This window comes from Struthio camelus, chromosome 19 (assembly GCF_040807025.1).
Source record: "Struthio camelus isolate bStrCam1 chromosome 19, bStrCam1.hap1, whole genome shotgun sequence".
NCBI classification, from domain to species: domain Eukaryota; kingdom Metazoa; phylum Chordata; class Aves; order Struthioniformes; family Struthionidae; genus Struthio; species Struthio camelus.
In genome coordinates this window covers 7,560,697-7,578,056 of record NC_090960.1, presented here as the reverse complement: position 1 = coordinate 7,578,056, position 17,360 = coordinate 7,560,697, and the positions used below count along the sequence as shown (strand labels likewise).

Genomic DNA, 17,360 nt, shown 5'->3' with positions numbered 1-17,360 from the left:
AGGAGGACTACTTAGCTGTAACCCAATGCTGGCCGTGTCTCCTCATCTCTGTTTCACGGAGTGATTGAGTTGGGAGAACTGTTGATTAAACACTCGGAGCAGACCAAGAGGCACGTCAGTTTGAGGAGCAAGGCAAATCTCGTGTTTGTGGGTCTTATTTGATTTCTCTTATATATGTATATTTAAAAAAAATCTACAAGTGATGAGTCAGTAAAATGTTGTTGGTGTTTCCTGGGAAATAGCTGAGGTGGTTATTTTCCTCCTGTGGTATTTTTCCTTAGTTGCCATGGTAATGATTTCAGAAGGTTTTCTTCTGCCGTTGTCTGAAGGGGTGAGAAGTTTTCATGGTCTTCTGGATGTGCTCTCAGAAGTGGAGCCCTTGGGATCAGAGGGGATCTGCCTTCTGGCCAGTTGCCCCCTCCAGACTTTTGCACTATGGCAAGACAGAAGGCTTTTAATGTTATATTTTGTTGTTAGCAAGATAGAGAGGAGATCTTTACGGCACCTCTGTGCTTTTGTTCAGCTGTCCTGGGGCAAAGGGCAAGGCAGGACCAGAATTCACCATGGCCTGAAGCTCATTCTCAGGGGCAAGAAGAGAGAAGGGATCCTTGCTGGACATGCCTGCCTGCACAGGGCTGGATGAAGATCTGAGGAAGATGAAGTGTCTGTGCTGTAGCATAGTCTTTTTCCTTTTATGGGTCATGGCTGGAATGAGGCAGGAATAGAGGCCAGCAAGGTCCCATCTCATCATACGCCCCCAAAACTCCCTTGATGTTAACCAGTGCGCTTTCACGCCAGCAAACAAAAGTACTTGGATATTTAATATGTCCTTAAAGTTCCTCTCCAAGTTTTCTTCTCTCTGCCACCTTCAATGTGCCGTCAGCCATGACGGACTAGGGATAGCAGCTGATCTCGGGCTAATGGGGTGAAGGCACTGGAGCTGTTCTTTCTGTTCCAGGAGCCCTCACCAGTTTGTCACCCTTCATCAGTGCTCCTGGGCGGAGGCTGTGGCTGGCCCACCCTGGGAGTGAACAGGGAGCGAAGCAGCTCCCTGAGATGTGTGCCAGGATGTTAGGCTATGTTTCGTCATCCAGCAGGGCTTACCTTTCACCTGTGATCTACCTCACCTTGTGCTTTTAATGATTTTGGCCTCAGTCTTCCTCTCTTTGAGTTACGATTTCCCCACTCCTTGCCTTCAGCCTTGCCTGCTCAGAAGCCACTTTGGAGCCCCATACACACACACCTGAGAGAAGGGAGTATCACACTCCACCATCTCATACCTGCATGTAAATACAGCACCTCACTTCTGCCAGCTGCGACCTCGCTCAAGAACTTCTCCTAAGTTTAAAATAAATAAATGAAATGCCCTACAGCATATTTCTGAATGCTGAAAAAGGGCAAGGTGCTGGTCTAGCTCTACAGAACAACTTGAGGCAACATTTAGCAGTTGAAGGCATTCTTCCCTTGCCCGCTCTTTGCTCAGAGGTGTGTCCCTGGACCATACTGGTGACAAGAGCCTGGGCTCCCAGGGGGGCTGCCTAAGGTGACCCAGGTGGGACTAGTCTCCTCCTGGACCCCCAGTGTTTCTAGAGCTCTTTCCAGAAAATGAGAGAGAAAGAAATGACCTCATACAGCACCCTGTGGTCCAGCGAGGGACACCCTGCTGCCACAGTGTACAAGTGCTGTCAGGCTTGACTCTGCCCAAAAGAAACAAGAGAAGAATTTAGAAAAGAATCAGATGCCATTTTGACATACGTGCAGAATAGAAATGCAGTTGGCTCTGAGCAGTGGTGGTGAGTTGTTAAAGGCTCCCAACTCCTGGAGCACAGGAGAGCCTCGCTCGAGGGGGAGAGCCACTGCTGCTGCCACTTCACGTGTGAGCGCGTGGCAAGAAGGGGCCAAGAAAGGATTTCTGGGTGCTCTCGACTGGCCCTTCCAGAGAAACGCTTAGTTTCGTGCAGTGTAGACCTCCAGGTCGTCCTTTACCGGCTCTGAGCTCTCGCAGTTTGGGACCTCCTTCTGCTGCCGTCCGTGCTGGGCAGCCCCATCTGAGTTCCCCCGGCAAAGTGCAGGAGGCAGCAGCGCTTCGCATCCTGCCGCGCAGGACTGCCTCCCGGGGAGCCCGCCGGGTCCGCTTGCCGCGCAGTGTTTGTGAGCAGTGCCGCGCTATCTTTTCATATTTTATGTGCTGCCAGCGCTTGTCAACGTACTGTTTGGTACGTCAACAAATGGACACTACCCAAATGCAGAGCTAACAGGGAATGATTTGTCCAGGACACTACATCTGCGTGTCCAGATATCCTGGAAACAAAATTCAGTGTTTACCAAAGACTCGCTGGAAGAGCTGGTATTTCATGCTGCAGCTGAATCATGCTTTTATCTCGCTTGTTCTGGGTGTTACTCGTTTAATCATAGCAAGCTTTCCTTTTAATTAGTTGCTGCTGCTGAGAGAATTAGCAGAAGCTCCTGTTAATGGAGAATCGTAATCTATGGCAGATGCCCTCAAATCAAACTGATGGGCAGGGAGCGTTGTGCTGCAAATAAACCCTCTGTTTTGCACCTTGTTCCTGCCTGTGGACCTGCATAAAGAGTGTCCTTCCTGCAGCTCATGGGTCCTAGCAGAGCTTCTTTACCGGGTACATAAGCAAAACCAAAGCTGATTTGCTTTTCTAGCTATATCACTTGGCCAAAAGAAGGATATTACTTCCCCTGAGTGCCTGGTTGTGGCACTTGGTGGGGAAAGTGCTTGCTCATGTGCGTGCTGCTTCCCCCCGCGCTTGGCAGCAGAGCCGTGGAGCTGGGGCTGGGCCAGGAATCTTTGACTCTCCCAGGTACGTTCTGTTGAGAGTTGGTCAATGGTGTTTTGATTAGGTTGTTATTGTCAGAAAAAAGCAATTTATCAAACCTGAAGCCATTCCTAGGAGGAGAATGGTTTCAGTGAACTCCATGCGTCCAAAAAAAAAAAAAATCCACCAAACCAAAACACTATTGAAATACACTATCTGAAATATTTGAAACATCCATTTGAACATTTTGGGAACAGAAAGTTCCATGTTCTTCTTCAAGCTGACTTTTATTTATATTTTTTAATTTTGGTTGATTTATAGAAAAGAACAAACGGATAAGGGAATACAGGCTGAAGTGGAGAGGAGGGCTTTCAAGATTTCAGAGACAAAGTGCTTCAGTTAAATGCGTCTGAAACTTTTCATTCTTGTTGGGGATGGGATGACAATTTGAATTCCCACGGGACGGAAAACCCACGTTCCTGCTGTATTTTAATGATATATAAGGAGAGATGTCTCAGAGACGTTTGTGATCTCTCTAAGGCAGAAGTATCTTCTAAACAGTCTTTTTTATATATATATATATGTCTAAAAATCTTGGAAATCTTGTAGCTGAGATTATCAGAGCTGCCTCTGGGTATTTGAACCCCCATTTCCCAGCTGGGGATGCCTGTCCCCTTAGGCAGGTTTGCAATCTCAGCCCACCTCAATTTTTATAAATAATTTCCGAGCGTGTGAATGCGGCGCTCCTGGAAGGGAGGCTCAGCTGAGAGCTCTGCCAGCCGAACGTGGGCATCATTCCTTGAAAGGGCTCTGGAGCCGTCCCCGGGGAGCTTGCAGCTTGGAGGAGAGCGTGCCGCACTGCCGACCGCAGGGATCCTCTGAGTAATTCGCATCACGCCGTCCCAGTTGTTTAGAGCTGCGTTGCTCCCAGAGCAAAATAAATCCTCAGTTTCAGCTGGGTCTGGTTGCAGCGTGCTCTGACCTGGTGTGACATCGAGCAGCTGGGCTCTCCTTCCCCTGCTAAAGCCACCTGGGCTGCGGGTGCCATTTTTGTTCTTCGTGGTGGAGGCAGCAGGTTATTTTTCTAGTATCCCCACTTCTAATGGCTGCCAGGGCTCTGTGAGAGCTGCTGCCTTCCCAGCTTGTCTTGCTGGCACTTCTGCAGCCTTGAGGCTGTGCCAGAGCCCTGACACCGATTACAGCTGGTGGCTACCACGGGACCTGGCTTCTCTGAGATGATTTACAGCAGTATCTGTCAGGTGAAGCCCTTTGGAGATAGGGGTGATCATTAACAGTGCACTCCAGCCCCGGCTGGCACGAAGTGACGAGCCAAGCTGATTCCCACCGACGAGTTCCCTGAATTTGTCTCTTCTTACCAGGGTTAGACCTAAAGAAAGGCCAGTGTCGCGAGTGCAGTGGGATTAGGTCCTGCCTGAATAGGTGCCCTTAATGGCTTGCTCCATGTACTTCTTTAGCGTGGATTGGGAGCTCTCTGTGCTTTTCCTTTGTGCAAAGCAGTTGTCAGTAATAAGGAGGTTGGTTGTGAGCCCAAAATGCCCCCGGGAGGCAGTCTCAGCCCACTGCTGGTTTCCAGCCAGGCGTGCTTTGGGGAATCGCAGGTACAAGTCCTGTTCTGTGCGGAGCTTCCCTGACCCAGGGCCCATCTATGCCATGACAACCGTTTCCATCCAAATTTACAAGGCCCAATGAAATCTTCAAGCAGAAGGTGCTTAGTAAGTGCAAAGTTCCATTAATCCAGTTTGTTAATGCAAAATCATCACCTTGACTGGTGGTTTATCCCGCTGGGACGGGCTGCTCTGGATGCAGAGAGCAAGCCGCGCTGTTTTGCTGGTGCATCGAGAGCTGCAAGCGCGTTGTGCCTTCTGAGCTGGGTATGCTTGGCCCCGTTGGCCGGCAGACTGGGGCTGTCGCAGGGCACCGCCATCACCGAGGTACAGCAGAGCGGGAATCAGCCTCTGCGCCCCATTTATCTGTGGTGATGGATGAGGAGGAAAGCTTCCAAGAACGCATGTCTTTTCCTGACTATACTGTCGTAACGATAACAGCTCTACTCTACCTTGGTGCTTTTGCAGTTACAAATGAGTTGGCGTTTTTGGTGACTAATGTAGACTTTTAGCTATTTGAAATTGGCCTGAGGTGCAACTTGACTTGTTCATGGCCTATTTGTTGCTTTGTCTCTGAGTGCTCCCGTACATATATAATTTTAAGCCAGGGCTATGTTTAACATCCTGAGCTAGAGCATTTGTACTTTAACTCTAGATGGGCAAGGAAGCAACGTGGACTGTATGTCAAGTGTGTGTCTGTCAACCTCTAGCCAAGGGATCTGCTCCTTGGTGGGAGTTATGGGTGTAAACCCCCACGTGCTGAGGCATGAATCGATATAACCTTTTATTTTCTTCCCCTCTGGTTTGTCTATCTCTCCTCCTTTCCCTTCATTTGTAAAACTCACTGGTTTTTGCGAGCTAGCCTCTTTCATGGTTTCAGCTCCCTTATTTTGCCAGGAAGGGAAAAAACATCGGAAACGTTTGAGACGTAGGAAGTGTTTGAACCACTTTCTGTCTGTAGCTTTTTCTTTTCGGTGCTGCCATTTTCCCCTTTGCTAGCTTAGGACTGTCATTTTGTCACACCAAAACCCCACCAATATCAGTGCCAGTCCCCAGGGGTCACTCTACAGCGTCAAGATAACATCAAAAGAGTTTGGGTCCCTGTCTGTGGAGTAACCCTTACACGAGGCTGGAGGAACTTGAGCTAGCAGGGCCTGGAAGGCTCTGCCTGGAGGCTTTGACGCTAAGAAACAAAGAAAAAGAATTAAATGCCCGTGTGGATTTCTCTATTTGTCCAGCGTATATTTGTGAAGCCTTTGGTTACTATGGTTTCTTGGTGCTCTGCAACGCAATCGATGAGGCACTGAGCGAGGTGGTGATGATATCTTTGCATCGCCCTTCTCCCTGGGTAGTGGGTTGGAATTGGGACGCCTCACATCACACAAGCTGTAGTTTCCGCTACAGCGGAACTAGGTTGTCATGTCAGGTCCTGACAGGTTTTAGGAAGTTCTTGTTCCTGCTGTTGGCCAGCCATAAAGTCATTTTAGTACTCTTAGTTGGTGGGAGCAGTCAGGAGCTAGCCTGTGAGCGTCCCGTGTTGGCTTGGGTTTGTTGCTTAGCTGCCACGTATGCACTTGTAAATCGGGCCGTAAGCCACCGTAGTGTCCAGGCATCTAAAGATGCAGTTGGTTACCTGTGGGAATTTAGAAAAGTATGTACACGAACTAAGAACCAAGCTACCGCTAAAAAGAATACTCAAGTACCTGATGTGTTTCAGGTGTTTTGCAGAGTATGCTAGCCCACAGCATCTTGGGGCGCTTCAATATTGCCAGTTTGACTCCGTGGCCATCTCTCAGCAGGATGTTCTTGATTTTAATGAAACTTTTGAGTAGGCACGTGAAGTTGCATATACGTTTGGGGTTTAAATTGGGAGAGTGACTCTGGTATTACAAATTCTGTTCCTATCTTTACCACTGACTGAGAGTATGATCCTAAACAGGCTATGCCACCGTTTTTTGTCTTCTGCCATATGTTTTCCAATAATGCACGCCCACCCGCCGTGGAAAGCGCAGCGCTCGATGTCTGTAGGCATTGTTGGGAATCCTCTGTGAAATATGCTAGAAAAACATGAAAGGTATTAATTTAGGTCTAAGATTACTGGAAGTCTGTTTGTGCTTCTTTCATTCCTCTATTTTTAGTTTGCTAGTCTGAAATACTAGGATGGGGTCCTTTTCTCAGTAGCAGTGTTCAGGGCTTCCTGATTATCAGGTTTTCTGAGGCATTTCAGTCAAAGTACCTAAAATCACTAACTGCTTTTGAAAATCTCATCTGAAGTCTTTTGATAAGAGACTAAATAAAAAAAGCAGGCTCAAATTGTCAGAGAAAACATTTCAACTTTCCCTTGTGTATAAGGAACATTGGTACGGAGGCTATGAAAACGTTAAGACTCTGCACATGACACTTCTACATAAGCCTCCTGTGGTGGTGCTAAAGCTATGATTAACACGAAGTCCATGTCTGGATTTCCCTCATCAATTTGTAATGGGTATATAAACCTTAGGCAGTCTTTTTCTTCCTTCTCTCTCCTGGGGTTGAAGTTTGCTATTGCCACTTTCCTGTTACACCATTTGCATCAATGTTTCTGCACTTATATTGTTTGGTCTTGCTCTGATTCTGGGTGTACGTTTGCATGTGCCTAACAAGTAGAGCTATTTTGCTTACGTTGTCCCTTTCCTCTCGTTCTTTCCCCAGCCGGAGGAGCTTACCAATGCCCTGGAGATCAGCAACATAGTCTTTACAAGTCTCTTTGCCCTGGAGATGCTGTTGAAAGTCCTCGTTTATGGTCCTTTTGGCTACATTAAGAATCCATACAACATCTTTGATGGGATCATTGTGGTGATTAGGTACAGACTCAGAGCTTTCTTTACGTGTGTTTCCCCTCATTTGACTGTTTAATTAAAATGCACAGTATTGGAGAGTGGGCATAAATATCTTCTTATGACACTTTATACTTACCTGCTGTAAATTAGTCCATGTAGACACACACACAAACTCTAAAATATATCCTTGGGGTAGTTTTGTGGTCGTTTTAGAGAGCAGAAAGCTACCGGTTCAAATGAACTGGGGAAGTCTAGGATCTGAAATGCAGGGAAAAGGATAAGTCTAGGAAAAGCCTGGGAAAGTCTAGGATCCAAAACAATCAGTGTCCAATTAAGTAGCTGTCTGGTTTCTTGGCATGGGTAAAGACTGTAACTGCACCTGCAGCTGCCGTCACTGATTTGCAGTGTGTTTTTGACACTCTAGTGGGACTCTGCTCTTGGCAGATCTGGAAGCTTGTTCAGCTTCCAGGAGGCGCTGGCAGCATGTCTCTGCCCGGACCGCTTCCTGCTTTCCAGCCTCTTCTCTCTGAATTTCACCTTCTCCTTGGCTTCCTCTCTCCTGCGGCTTTGCGTTAGGCACTGCCTTCTCATTCTGCAATGCCCTTTTTTCCCCTCAGCGTCTGGGAGATAGTGGGCCAGCAAGGTGGAGGGCTCTCGGTCCTGCGGACATTTCGGCTCATGCGGGTTTTGAAGCTGGTCCGCTTCATGCCAGCTCTCCAGCGCCAACTCGTCGTCCTCATGAAGACCATGGACAACGTAGCCACGTTCTGCATGTTGTTGATGCTCTTCATCTTCATCTTCAGGTGAGTGCTTGGGGGTGCTTCTCCAATCCTGAAGAAGGACTGAGCAGCAGGCAAGAGGGACATATCTGAGCTGAACTGTCCCAGAAATGGCCTTGCTGGCCAGCACTGCTGATGGACTTGCTGCCCTAACTAAGTTCTTTTAACTCTGGCCAAATGAGACATTGGTGAGGAAACTCTGAGACTATTTGCCAGTGGAAATTGCAAGGAAATCTTTGCAGTGGAATTTGCAAGGAAAATCTTTCAGCTGGATGATTCCTTGATATTACCCCAAGACAGCAGTTCCAATACTTATGGACTAGCAGAAAGTCTTGTGATAAAAATACGGCCAGGGAGAGGGTAATGTTCCTAAAAATGAAGTCGGCTTTTCTCTGTCCCCTGTTCTATGCTGATGGTTCTGCTCTTACATGGCCTCTTCTTTTGATAAGAGTAGTTCTGCAGTGGAAATATTAGAAATAGGCTTGGGCTAGCCCCAAATGTTTGGATTTTGGTCTAGATATTGAAAAGAGCCTATCTCTTTATAATAGCCAACTCTGTTGCTGTTCCAACCATTGAGACGATGAGTAGGCTGAAGAAAGCCAGTCTCTTTGGTGGAATAATGTTCGTTTCCCCAGTGAGACTTTTCACTCCAAAACACTGTTTGCTGCCGTGATGCTGAGTGGAGCTGTGAATAATTTGATTATTCAGGTTACTGGCCAAAAGCAAAGGAAAACAAATTATTCTTTTAGCATCAGTCTAAAATGAAAGGTATTCTGTTTTCTTGTCAAAATGGAAAGAGTTATTTCAGGTCACCTGATGTGTTTCGTTCAGGCATTTCACAGAACCCCTTTTTGTCTTTCTAATTCAATTTAGACATATTTTGCTGAAAATGTGTCATTGCAAAACAGAAAGTCAAAACATTTTGTTTAGAAAATATTGAAACAAAATGTTTTGACTTAAAAAACAAAGAAGAAGAAGAAGGAGGAACAGGCATACTTTTTGGCTGAAACCATTTGACAGATTTGACCCAAATTCACAACTGGTTTGCGTGATCTCGTCGTGCATTTTTCAGCAAACAAATGATTCATCTTAAAAAACAAAGCAAAAAAAAAAAAAGCCTAGCTGAAATCCGGAGACATATTCAGCTCTGCTGTATGATTTTTGTTTTGTTTGTTTTTGTTTACTGTCATCTTCTGTTCAGCCCTTGCTTTTTCTCATATGCAGCATCCTGGGGATGCACCTCTTTGGCTGTAAGTTTGCTTCGGAGAGAGACGGCGACACTCTGCCGGACAGAAAGAACTTTGATTCCTTGCTGTGGGCTATCGTCACCGTTTTCCAGGTACAAAATGGAAAACACCGCTACCAACATGCATTTGGAGGTGGCAAGGGTGTGGGGTTGCTTTCCAAAGCATCATGAAGAGCTTAGTGAAACTCCTTGCATGGAAAGGGAAGGAATCAAAGCAGCAGGAAAGGGAACACAAGGGGTTTTAGATAATATTAGAAAATAAAACAGAAAGCAGATGAGGGGGGAGCTGCAGAGGTACGAGGCTTTGCATTTGCAGGGAGCTCTGGAGAGGTTACAGGCTGGCTGGGAGGAGGTGCAGAGGATGGAGGCTCAGTGGAGGAGAGCAAGACCACTTGCAGTGATATTTCAGCAGTGAACAAAACCTGTTTTCAGCCCATAACTTATATGTGTAGTTTTTGCTCTAGCAACTCTGAGCTCTGTATTTGCTGAGTCTTTGGAGGATTTTTATCTGTTCTGGCCAACCATAGGAAATGTCAGATCCATGTGACGTTGCAGCCACCTACGGTGTCCCTTGGTGCTGGTTGGTGTCGGGACGCTTTGGGCAGGGTCGGTACCCTGAGCCAGCGTGGAAGGTGGTTGCTTTGGTCACTGCCCCAACTCCCCTCTGACTTAGGTGATGACCTGGGCCAGATTTGCCCTCCAGAGCCTCTTTCTGACCTATTTTTTAGGTGAGCAGGAGGGTGAACCCTTTCTGATGAGGTACCATGCCGCATTCAAGTGCTTAGTTATAGTGGATACCCTGTGATGGATACCCTGAAGGAAGGGCGCTTGTCTGTGTGCAGCTGCTGACCGGCACCTCTACCTGTCCAGAGCCCAGATACCTGGCTGAGCCCGCTTTCCTCAGATATCTTTATTTTCCTGATGCCCTCTCTCTGCAGATTTTGACCCAGGAAGACTGGAACAAGGTCCTCTACAACGGCATGGCGTCCACCTCTTCCTGGGCTGCTCTCTACTTCATTGCTCTCATGACGTTTGGCAATTACGTTCTCTTTAACCTGCTGGTGGCCATCCTGGTAGAGGGTTTCCAAACTGAGGTAAAGTCCTGATACTCATGCCTTTGTTTTCTTCTAAAGTTTCAGGGCCTCCATATCCTGGAATATGATGTATGAAACGTTTATAAAAGTGGCACATGAAAAGAGCTGGGGAAAAATATTAGGTCTTCTCTTCTTTTTATTTTTTTTATTTTTTTCCTTCTTCTTAGCCAAGGCACAATTTAATGCACCAAGCCTTTTAGCTGAGCTTAAATGAAAAGCATTGTGAGCATTAATACAGCACTGAAATTCAGCGGTGAGTCAGTCCCTGCTGATGGAATAACTGCCATGACAGTGTCTTTGAAACAGCTTTTGCTGTGTTTGTGAGCCAGATTAAAAGCCCCTCCTGAAAAGTTATGCAGGCTGCTAAGAGATTAGTGCCGTGATTATCTTTTTGATGGTACGCATTCATGGAGCTCTTCCCCTTTCCAGCACTGCAATGCTCTGCACATTTTAAACTACTTTATTTCTAGTCTCTGCCTGCTGCTTCTTCAGGCTGGGAACCTCCATGAAACAGCCGGGACTCCCGTAAGCTTTCTTGGGGTGACTTTGGTCTGACCCCAACCTTTCTTTTCATCATGCTGTTGTCCTAAGGGAATTAATAAGCCTGTCACTGAGTGCCCAAAGTGGGTGCCTGTGATGGCTACCGCTCAGTTCTCTGCAAAAATTGTCCAGCTGAGCAAAACAGTCAGTGAGGTGGGAAGGGGGGGACCTTTATACCCTGCCCAGGGGTTTAGAGAGGTAAAGATAACCTAACACTGCTCACGGGCATCTGGGTAGGTAGGCTGTGTTTTTACACAGTATGTCTGATTCTTTTTGTTTTGTTTTGTTTTAAGTGTGCTGGGGTGACTGAATATTATTTAAGATTTGTCACTTGTCTATCATAATATTCTACCACCCTGTGAATCATTATGCATGAAACCTTTCTTAAGATTAATGTTTCTGAGTGCAGCTCAGGGTTGAATCTTATGGAGCTGTACCAGGAGATGGCAAGAAGGAATTCTTTTTGTATCGTTTCTCTCCATGTTGGTGCTTTTATTTTCAATTGTTCCTGTTGTGGCTGTTTCTCTCTGTAAATCACCTCCCCTGTCCTCTTGGCAGAAGAGAAAGGTCACTGTCAGGCTCGCCTGAATAGCACAATGTTCCCTTGCCTGAGTGAGAAGAGCTAAAAAGCTCCTTGTCTGCTTGCGATGACCAAGCCCGTTGATGCAGCAGCTCCCTGTGCTCGCTGCCGAGCAGCACCTCCTGGCCAGCGTTCACCAGGGAAGGCCATTGCTGCCCGTCCTCGTCCTCAGCCCGGCTGTACGGCCCCGGCCCTGGGCTGGCGCATCCCAGCGTTTGCCCTCCCGCAGGTGCCGCCGTTTCACTGGGCTGTGACTCTTCTCTCACTCGCTTTGCAGCCAGCAAAAATGCCAGTATTGCGGCATTACTCACTATAAACTCATATCTTGGCTTAGCACGCAAGCAGTTTTATTCAAATAACCGTGTCCTTCAGGGTGCCATCCTCCCTGGCCTCAGGGAGGACTTGTGTCAACCCAAATTTGCTTTCAGCTTGGTCTTGCAGCTGGGCAGGGGGGCTGGCACAGCGGTCGGGGTGGGCAGCCCCCAGCGGCTGACCCCGCTCCCGGAGCAGGATTGGCACCTTGTATCACGATCTGGGCTACCCCAGCTGCTCTTTCGCCGAAATATTGCTTAGGTGGCTTAAGCCAGCTCCAGTATTTCCATGTAAGCTGCAATCGTGTTTTAACTGCAGCATAAACAGACGTTAACAGTGTAAATCGCGGAGTCACTTCTGATTCAGGAAAGCACTGATACAGCATGCTCAACGTGAAGTCAGCGGCACTTACGCCTGTATTTAAAGGCAGGCGCGGGTCACCGAGACCAGAATCCCGGGCAGTTTTCAAGGTCCAAATTCCTCTCTGGTTGTGGGGGCGTACTTCTGCCTAACCACGGCAATTTCAGTGAACTTGCACCAGATGTATGTAAGTTGTGACCCTGATTACAGCGTGATTGCAGTGCTATTTTATATCGCAGGCTTTTATAATGGCATTTTAATAATATTCTTCCCACCGTGCCCTTGTTATTCTGAGTTCTCAACGCTCCTCCAGTAAAGTGAAATATGATGAAGAGATACCTGGGCTCGACCCAAGTTTTCCGCAGCAGACGGAGAGCAAACGTCTGTTGGAGGTCACGAGCCCGATCTCCGCGAGGTGTAAGTCAGCAATACTGCCCTGCCTTCAGCAGAGACAGACTTTCACCCGCCAGACCCGGCCTCACTCTTTTATGTTTATTCAGCTTTGCTGGTGTGTAGCTTTTTAAACATACCTCATCTTCATTTCTGCTAACAGGCGTGCAAAGAATCCTCTCCTAAGCAAAATTAATAGAGAGATCATCTCTCGTTGTAAACAAACCCCAGCTTCCCTCTCCAGCGATTGCACTTGACCCTTTCTGCACTAGGTTTTTTCGTTCTCCTTCAGGTTTCTGGGCTGAAACACAATCTCAGGGCTGCTGTCTTTATCTCCCCGCTCCTTGACTGCCGTTCCTCAATCTGCAAGCACCTCGTTAATTTTAGTGCACAGCTTTGCAGGCCTGCAGTTGCTAGGCAGCAGATGTATATAAGCAGTTAAGAAACAAAAAGAACCTGTTCCAAACTTTAAATCCAGAGCAATATATTTTGCAGGGTTTTATGTGACGTGGTTATTTTTGAATGTGCATTCTTTGAATTAGCTCGGGTTTGGCATTTGTGCACGAATCCCCGGTAGCTGGACGGCGGGGAAGGTGAGCAGAGCGCCTCCATTTGATAGAGCTGCGAATTCGAAATTGCTGCTTGCGCTATCAGGTCCCTGCCCTGGGGATTTAACTCCGAAGCGAACACTGACTCCTGGTAAGAGAGCTTTTTGTTAGACATAAAGCTCCTCTCCTGGGGGACTCCTGGATAATGTTATCTCCAAAGCATATTCTTCCATTGGTAATCCTCCCGGTTTCATGTTCCCTTGTCCCTGGCAGCCCTCGCTCATGGGTTTGTTTCTTTTCCTTCCTTGTGCCCCTCTCGCAGCCTGAGGCCGGATGGGTTGGCGTTCCTTGAGCCCTTCCACGCTTTCTGTAGGAAAGGCATAACCCACTCCCGGGATGTAGCATCAGACCGTGGCTACGTAGTCAGGGAAAACAGAACTTGGACTTCTTCTGGGCTCCTTCTGCAGAGGGAACAGGCCATTTTCCCTTGTTAGAGCCTTTGGATTGCATTTATGTTGCATCCCTTACCTTTTACATTCCTATCAATTTCATTGGGATTATCCTTGGGAAGGAAATGTGTTTCCGTGTTTTCTCTTTTGATGGCTTTTCCGTGTCTCGCTCTCTCTGTTACAACCAAAGACTTTAAATTAAGTGTCCTTTACATGGCTAGCAAGACGCCATTGTCCTGTTTAGGTTCAAAAGTTAATCGGTTTTTCTTAACCTTTTCATCCCAGTCTACTGCGGGATGAGTTTTGCATCCCACACAGCAACTGGAGGAAAAAATCTAATGCCATATAGACAAGAAATTAGGTTAGCTGGACACCCTGCACCTTGCTGCTGTTGTACATAACCCTCACGTAGGTCCCGGACCCAAGAGAGGGGCCCACACACTGGTCCCATGCGCAATCTGCAGACCCTTCCTGCTGGCCCTCAGCAAGCAGCTGGGTAGAAAATCCTGCTCTTGGACCTGCCCGTGTGTTCCCCGATGTGTTCGGAGAACCCCTGAACCCCATGAGGGAAGGGAAGGCCCAAAGAGGAGCTTAAAAACATGTGCTTTCCAACTGCGTAGGGAAAAACAGATTTCTGGTGCTGTGAGCGGACACTGGAACCACGCTTTAAACAAACCCGGCAGTGGGATCGTGGACCCGCTGTCTGCAGCCTCTGACTGATTTCGGGGAGATCCGAATTGCATCCCCAAATGAATGTTTCCCCCAAAGAGGTCCTAGGTAGGGCAAGGAAGGAGCTGAACTGGCACAGTTTATGATGGCTTTTCTTAAATGAGGTATTTCACCTGGCTGTAAGAGGACTGATATTGTGTTAATCAAACATTCATTAAAAGCCTGCATTGCTGCTTAATGACAGCATAATAAATAAAGATCCCATTATGCAGCTGCCAAAAAAAAAAAGAAATCATGTTTTCAATAATTAGCTGGTGTTTCATTAGCACAATTATCACTTAGGAGCTGAATCTCCTTTTGAAACACTTAATTTAAAGGTAAGGCTGGTCCCTTCAAAGGGCTTTGCTCCATCTCAAATCTTGCTCCCCGTGCCCTGAGCGGTTGGCAGCTCCCGTGGGCTGTGCGACCCCATCCTCACCGTACCGTTGCCCTGACGGCTGCGCGCTGCCCCCTTCTCTGCCCCTATCCTGCTCCATCTTTCCTTTTCTCTCTCTCGGTTTTGACCTGCGCTCAGATCTCATGTTGAAACTGTGAAACTTGAACCCCCTCCCCTTCCCCTCCCTTCCCCCCTCCCCGTTTTCACTTCAGGAAATCACCAAGCGAGAAGACGCGAGTGGGCAGTTAAGCTGTATTCAGCTGCCTGTCGACTCGTCGGTGGTACGTACGCGCTGAGCATGAGCACACCCCAACACCGTCCCATAGTTGTCTCTGTAGTGACTGGTTGCACACCGTGATGCTGTTCTCATTGTAGTAGCTGTTGTTCCTTTTGGGGTTTTTTTTTGGTTTTTCTTTCTTTCTTTCCTTTTTGTCACCATTATTGAGTCAGCCTTGATTTCAAGTCCTCCCCTTCTTTGGGGGAGCCAGATAAATTAAGGCCGGCACTTCGATGCTGCCTGGAGCAGCTCCAGCCTCCTGGTCCTATAAGTCTTGGACTCTTCCAGCCGGGAAAGCGCGCCAGTGGTGCTTTCAGCAGCTTGTCCCGAACGGCATGTTTTCATCCTGCCAAACGCCTCCACTTGGCCGTGCCTAGCAGAGCACAGAAAACCACCAAAGACGGCAGGGACCTGGAATCAAGGCTGTTTGTGGACACATGTGTGTGCGAGCCCCGTGCTCTGGAGGTGGTGGTAGGCACAGGTGGAAGGAACGCTGTAGCGCAACCCGACAGGCTCGCCTCAATGCTGAGATCGCGGGGAGAAAGCCGGTCGCCAGGATGGTGGAGCAGGTCAGGATAAGAGATCAGGAAAAGGTCCATTCTGGTCTGAAAACCCTAGGGATTTCTGAAGTACAGCACCCCCTCCCCCCACCTTATTCTTCTCCCTACCTCATGTATCTTCTCCTTATTACTCCCTTTTCTGTCCTTTCCTAGAAGTTTGGCTTTTGCTTCAGTGCAAAGGCCCTTTCATATTGTACTTGAGTATATTCTCTCACCTTCTGTACATGCCAGTTAATCCGCTGTACCGGATGGTCCATCTTGACCTACTCTAATTTTCCCACGAGGATTTTAACTCCATCTTCTCTCATAACCCCTTTTTCTATCCAGAAAGGCAAACTGGGAGTGCAAAAACAGGTAACGGCCCCCAGCCCCTGCCACAAGATGCTTGCCTGCACCCGCACTTAGCTCTGCTATATTAGAGGGGATGCTTTCCATCCTAAAGATGTGGGGTTTGGTGCTGTGGGGAGGGGGCGCGAGAAACCCCCCATGGTCCTGCTTTCCCACATCCACGCCCATCTCGTAGCATGCCCGGGAACTTCCCTCTGGGCAGTGGAAGAGCATTCCAGGAATACAAATTAAGTAAATCTGCCTGTTATTTATTCATTTTTAATAGCCCCTTAGGGAGAGGTGAGTAATTTCTGGCAAGCCTACTGATCTGCTGAGCTGGGGGCCTGTGGAGGGAGGCTACCTGAAGCCAGCTGGAGCCCGTGTTCACAGAAGAGACAAAATTTTTGAATCCCGCAAAGTTCAAGCCAGTCTGACTTCGCTATTCCCTCTTCAAAGGTGCATTCCTGACCTTTCCCGGTCTGTGCATCCTGCAGAACGAACTTCCCTGAGTAACACAGAGGTCCTGAATAGCCAGGAAGGGAAGTTAAGAGTCAGGACTTTACATCACGCTCTCTTTTGCCTTAAAAATACATATCTGAGAGCATCCAGTCTTTCTGGAACAGACCCCCTATCTGTTCTTTGAACTCAGGAGGGGAGAATTCGGGCTTGTTCCTCTGGGGCTTTGCCTGAAAACGTGTGCAGTGCTTGCGTTGTATTGATGGGCCTTGCGTTGTGCGCCATCTACTCCTCCAGCCCACTGCTGCAGTGCATCCCTTCAAATTGGGGCCCATTTGGGTTTTTTTTAACCAAACAGGTACCACCAAGCACCAAACTTCATCAGCCTCAGCCAGGGCTTCTGGGGGTGCAGCTTGGCCTTGGTGCAGGTGTCGGATTTGCCAGGACACCTTGGTTGCCCCAGCTGGAGCGAGGTCCTGCTTGGCTTCTCCCATCTCGGCATCCTCTCTTCCTTCCCACCTCCCTTCCCTCCCTGACATATGTCCTGACGGGGCTTGATGCTCTTTGCCGGAATAGCGCTTTCAGCAGCAAATCATCCTCTCTTGGATGGGTGCAAATCTGGCAAGCGCCGTTCCCCGTGTTGGGTGTATGCTGGATATACCACACCCTAAGTGCCTTTCTGCAGTGCCAATGGACAGAATCAGTGGGGCGTGCAGGGAAGTCGCTCACCAGGGCTGTGCCGCAAGACTGAGCGAGTGCCCGGGTACCACACTGGGAGCAATGGTAAATCTCTTCACCCTCCTTCTCAAGGGCGCATGGACGCAGTCCCGAGGATGGGCCCGTGTCAAAACGGGCAGTTCTCATGCAAACCCAGGTGTCTGAAATAGCACAGTGGAGCTTCTGTAATTTCCCTAAACTTAAACTCGTTGTGTGTTGCAGCTCTAAGGTAAATGGCCACCCAGGGGCCGTTGTTATCAGGTTCTGCCACTTGGATCTTCCCTACTCTGGTTGGGCTTTCACTGACGTGTGCCCATCAGCTGAACGGGAAAGTCAGGGGTTTACGTCCCTTGCTGAACCCTGGATGTTTCATGGAAGCATCACTAGAAA

At 48.1% G+C, this 17,360-nt stretch overlaps 1 protein-coding gene across 13 annotated transcripts in view; it reads left to right on the top strand.

Moving 5' to 3' along the window:
* Positions 1-17,360, top strand: part of CACNA1G (calcium voltage-gated channel subunit alpha1 G) — a 162,895-nt gene that overhangs the window by 82,651 nt on the left and 62,884 nt on the right. For 12 of the 13 annotated variants that reach the window (XM_068913519.1, XM_068913527.1, XM_068913526.1 and 9 more), the window contains exons 11-15: positions 7,103-7,254; positions 7,848-8,033; positions 9,234-9,348; positions 10,194-10,349; positions 14,846-14,914. In XM_068913519.1, coding sequence (XP_068769620.1) covers positions 7,103-7,254; positions 7,848-8,033; positions 9,234-9,348; positions 10,194-10,349; positions 14,846-14,914 — 678 coding nt within the window. The remainder of the gene's footprint in view (positions 1-7,102; positions 7,255-7,847; positions 8,034-9,233; positions 9,349-10,193; positions 10,350-14,845; positions 14,915-17,360) is intronic. The other variant, XM_068913520.1, reaches the window with a different exon arrangement.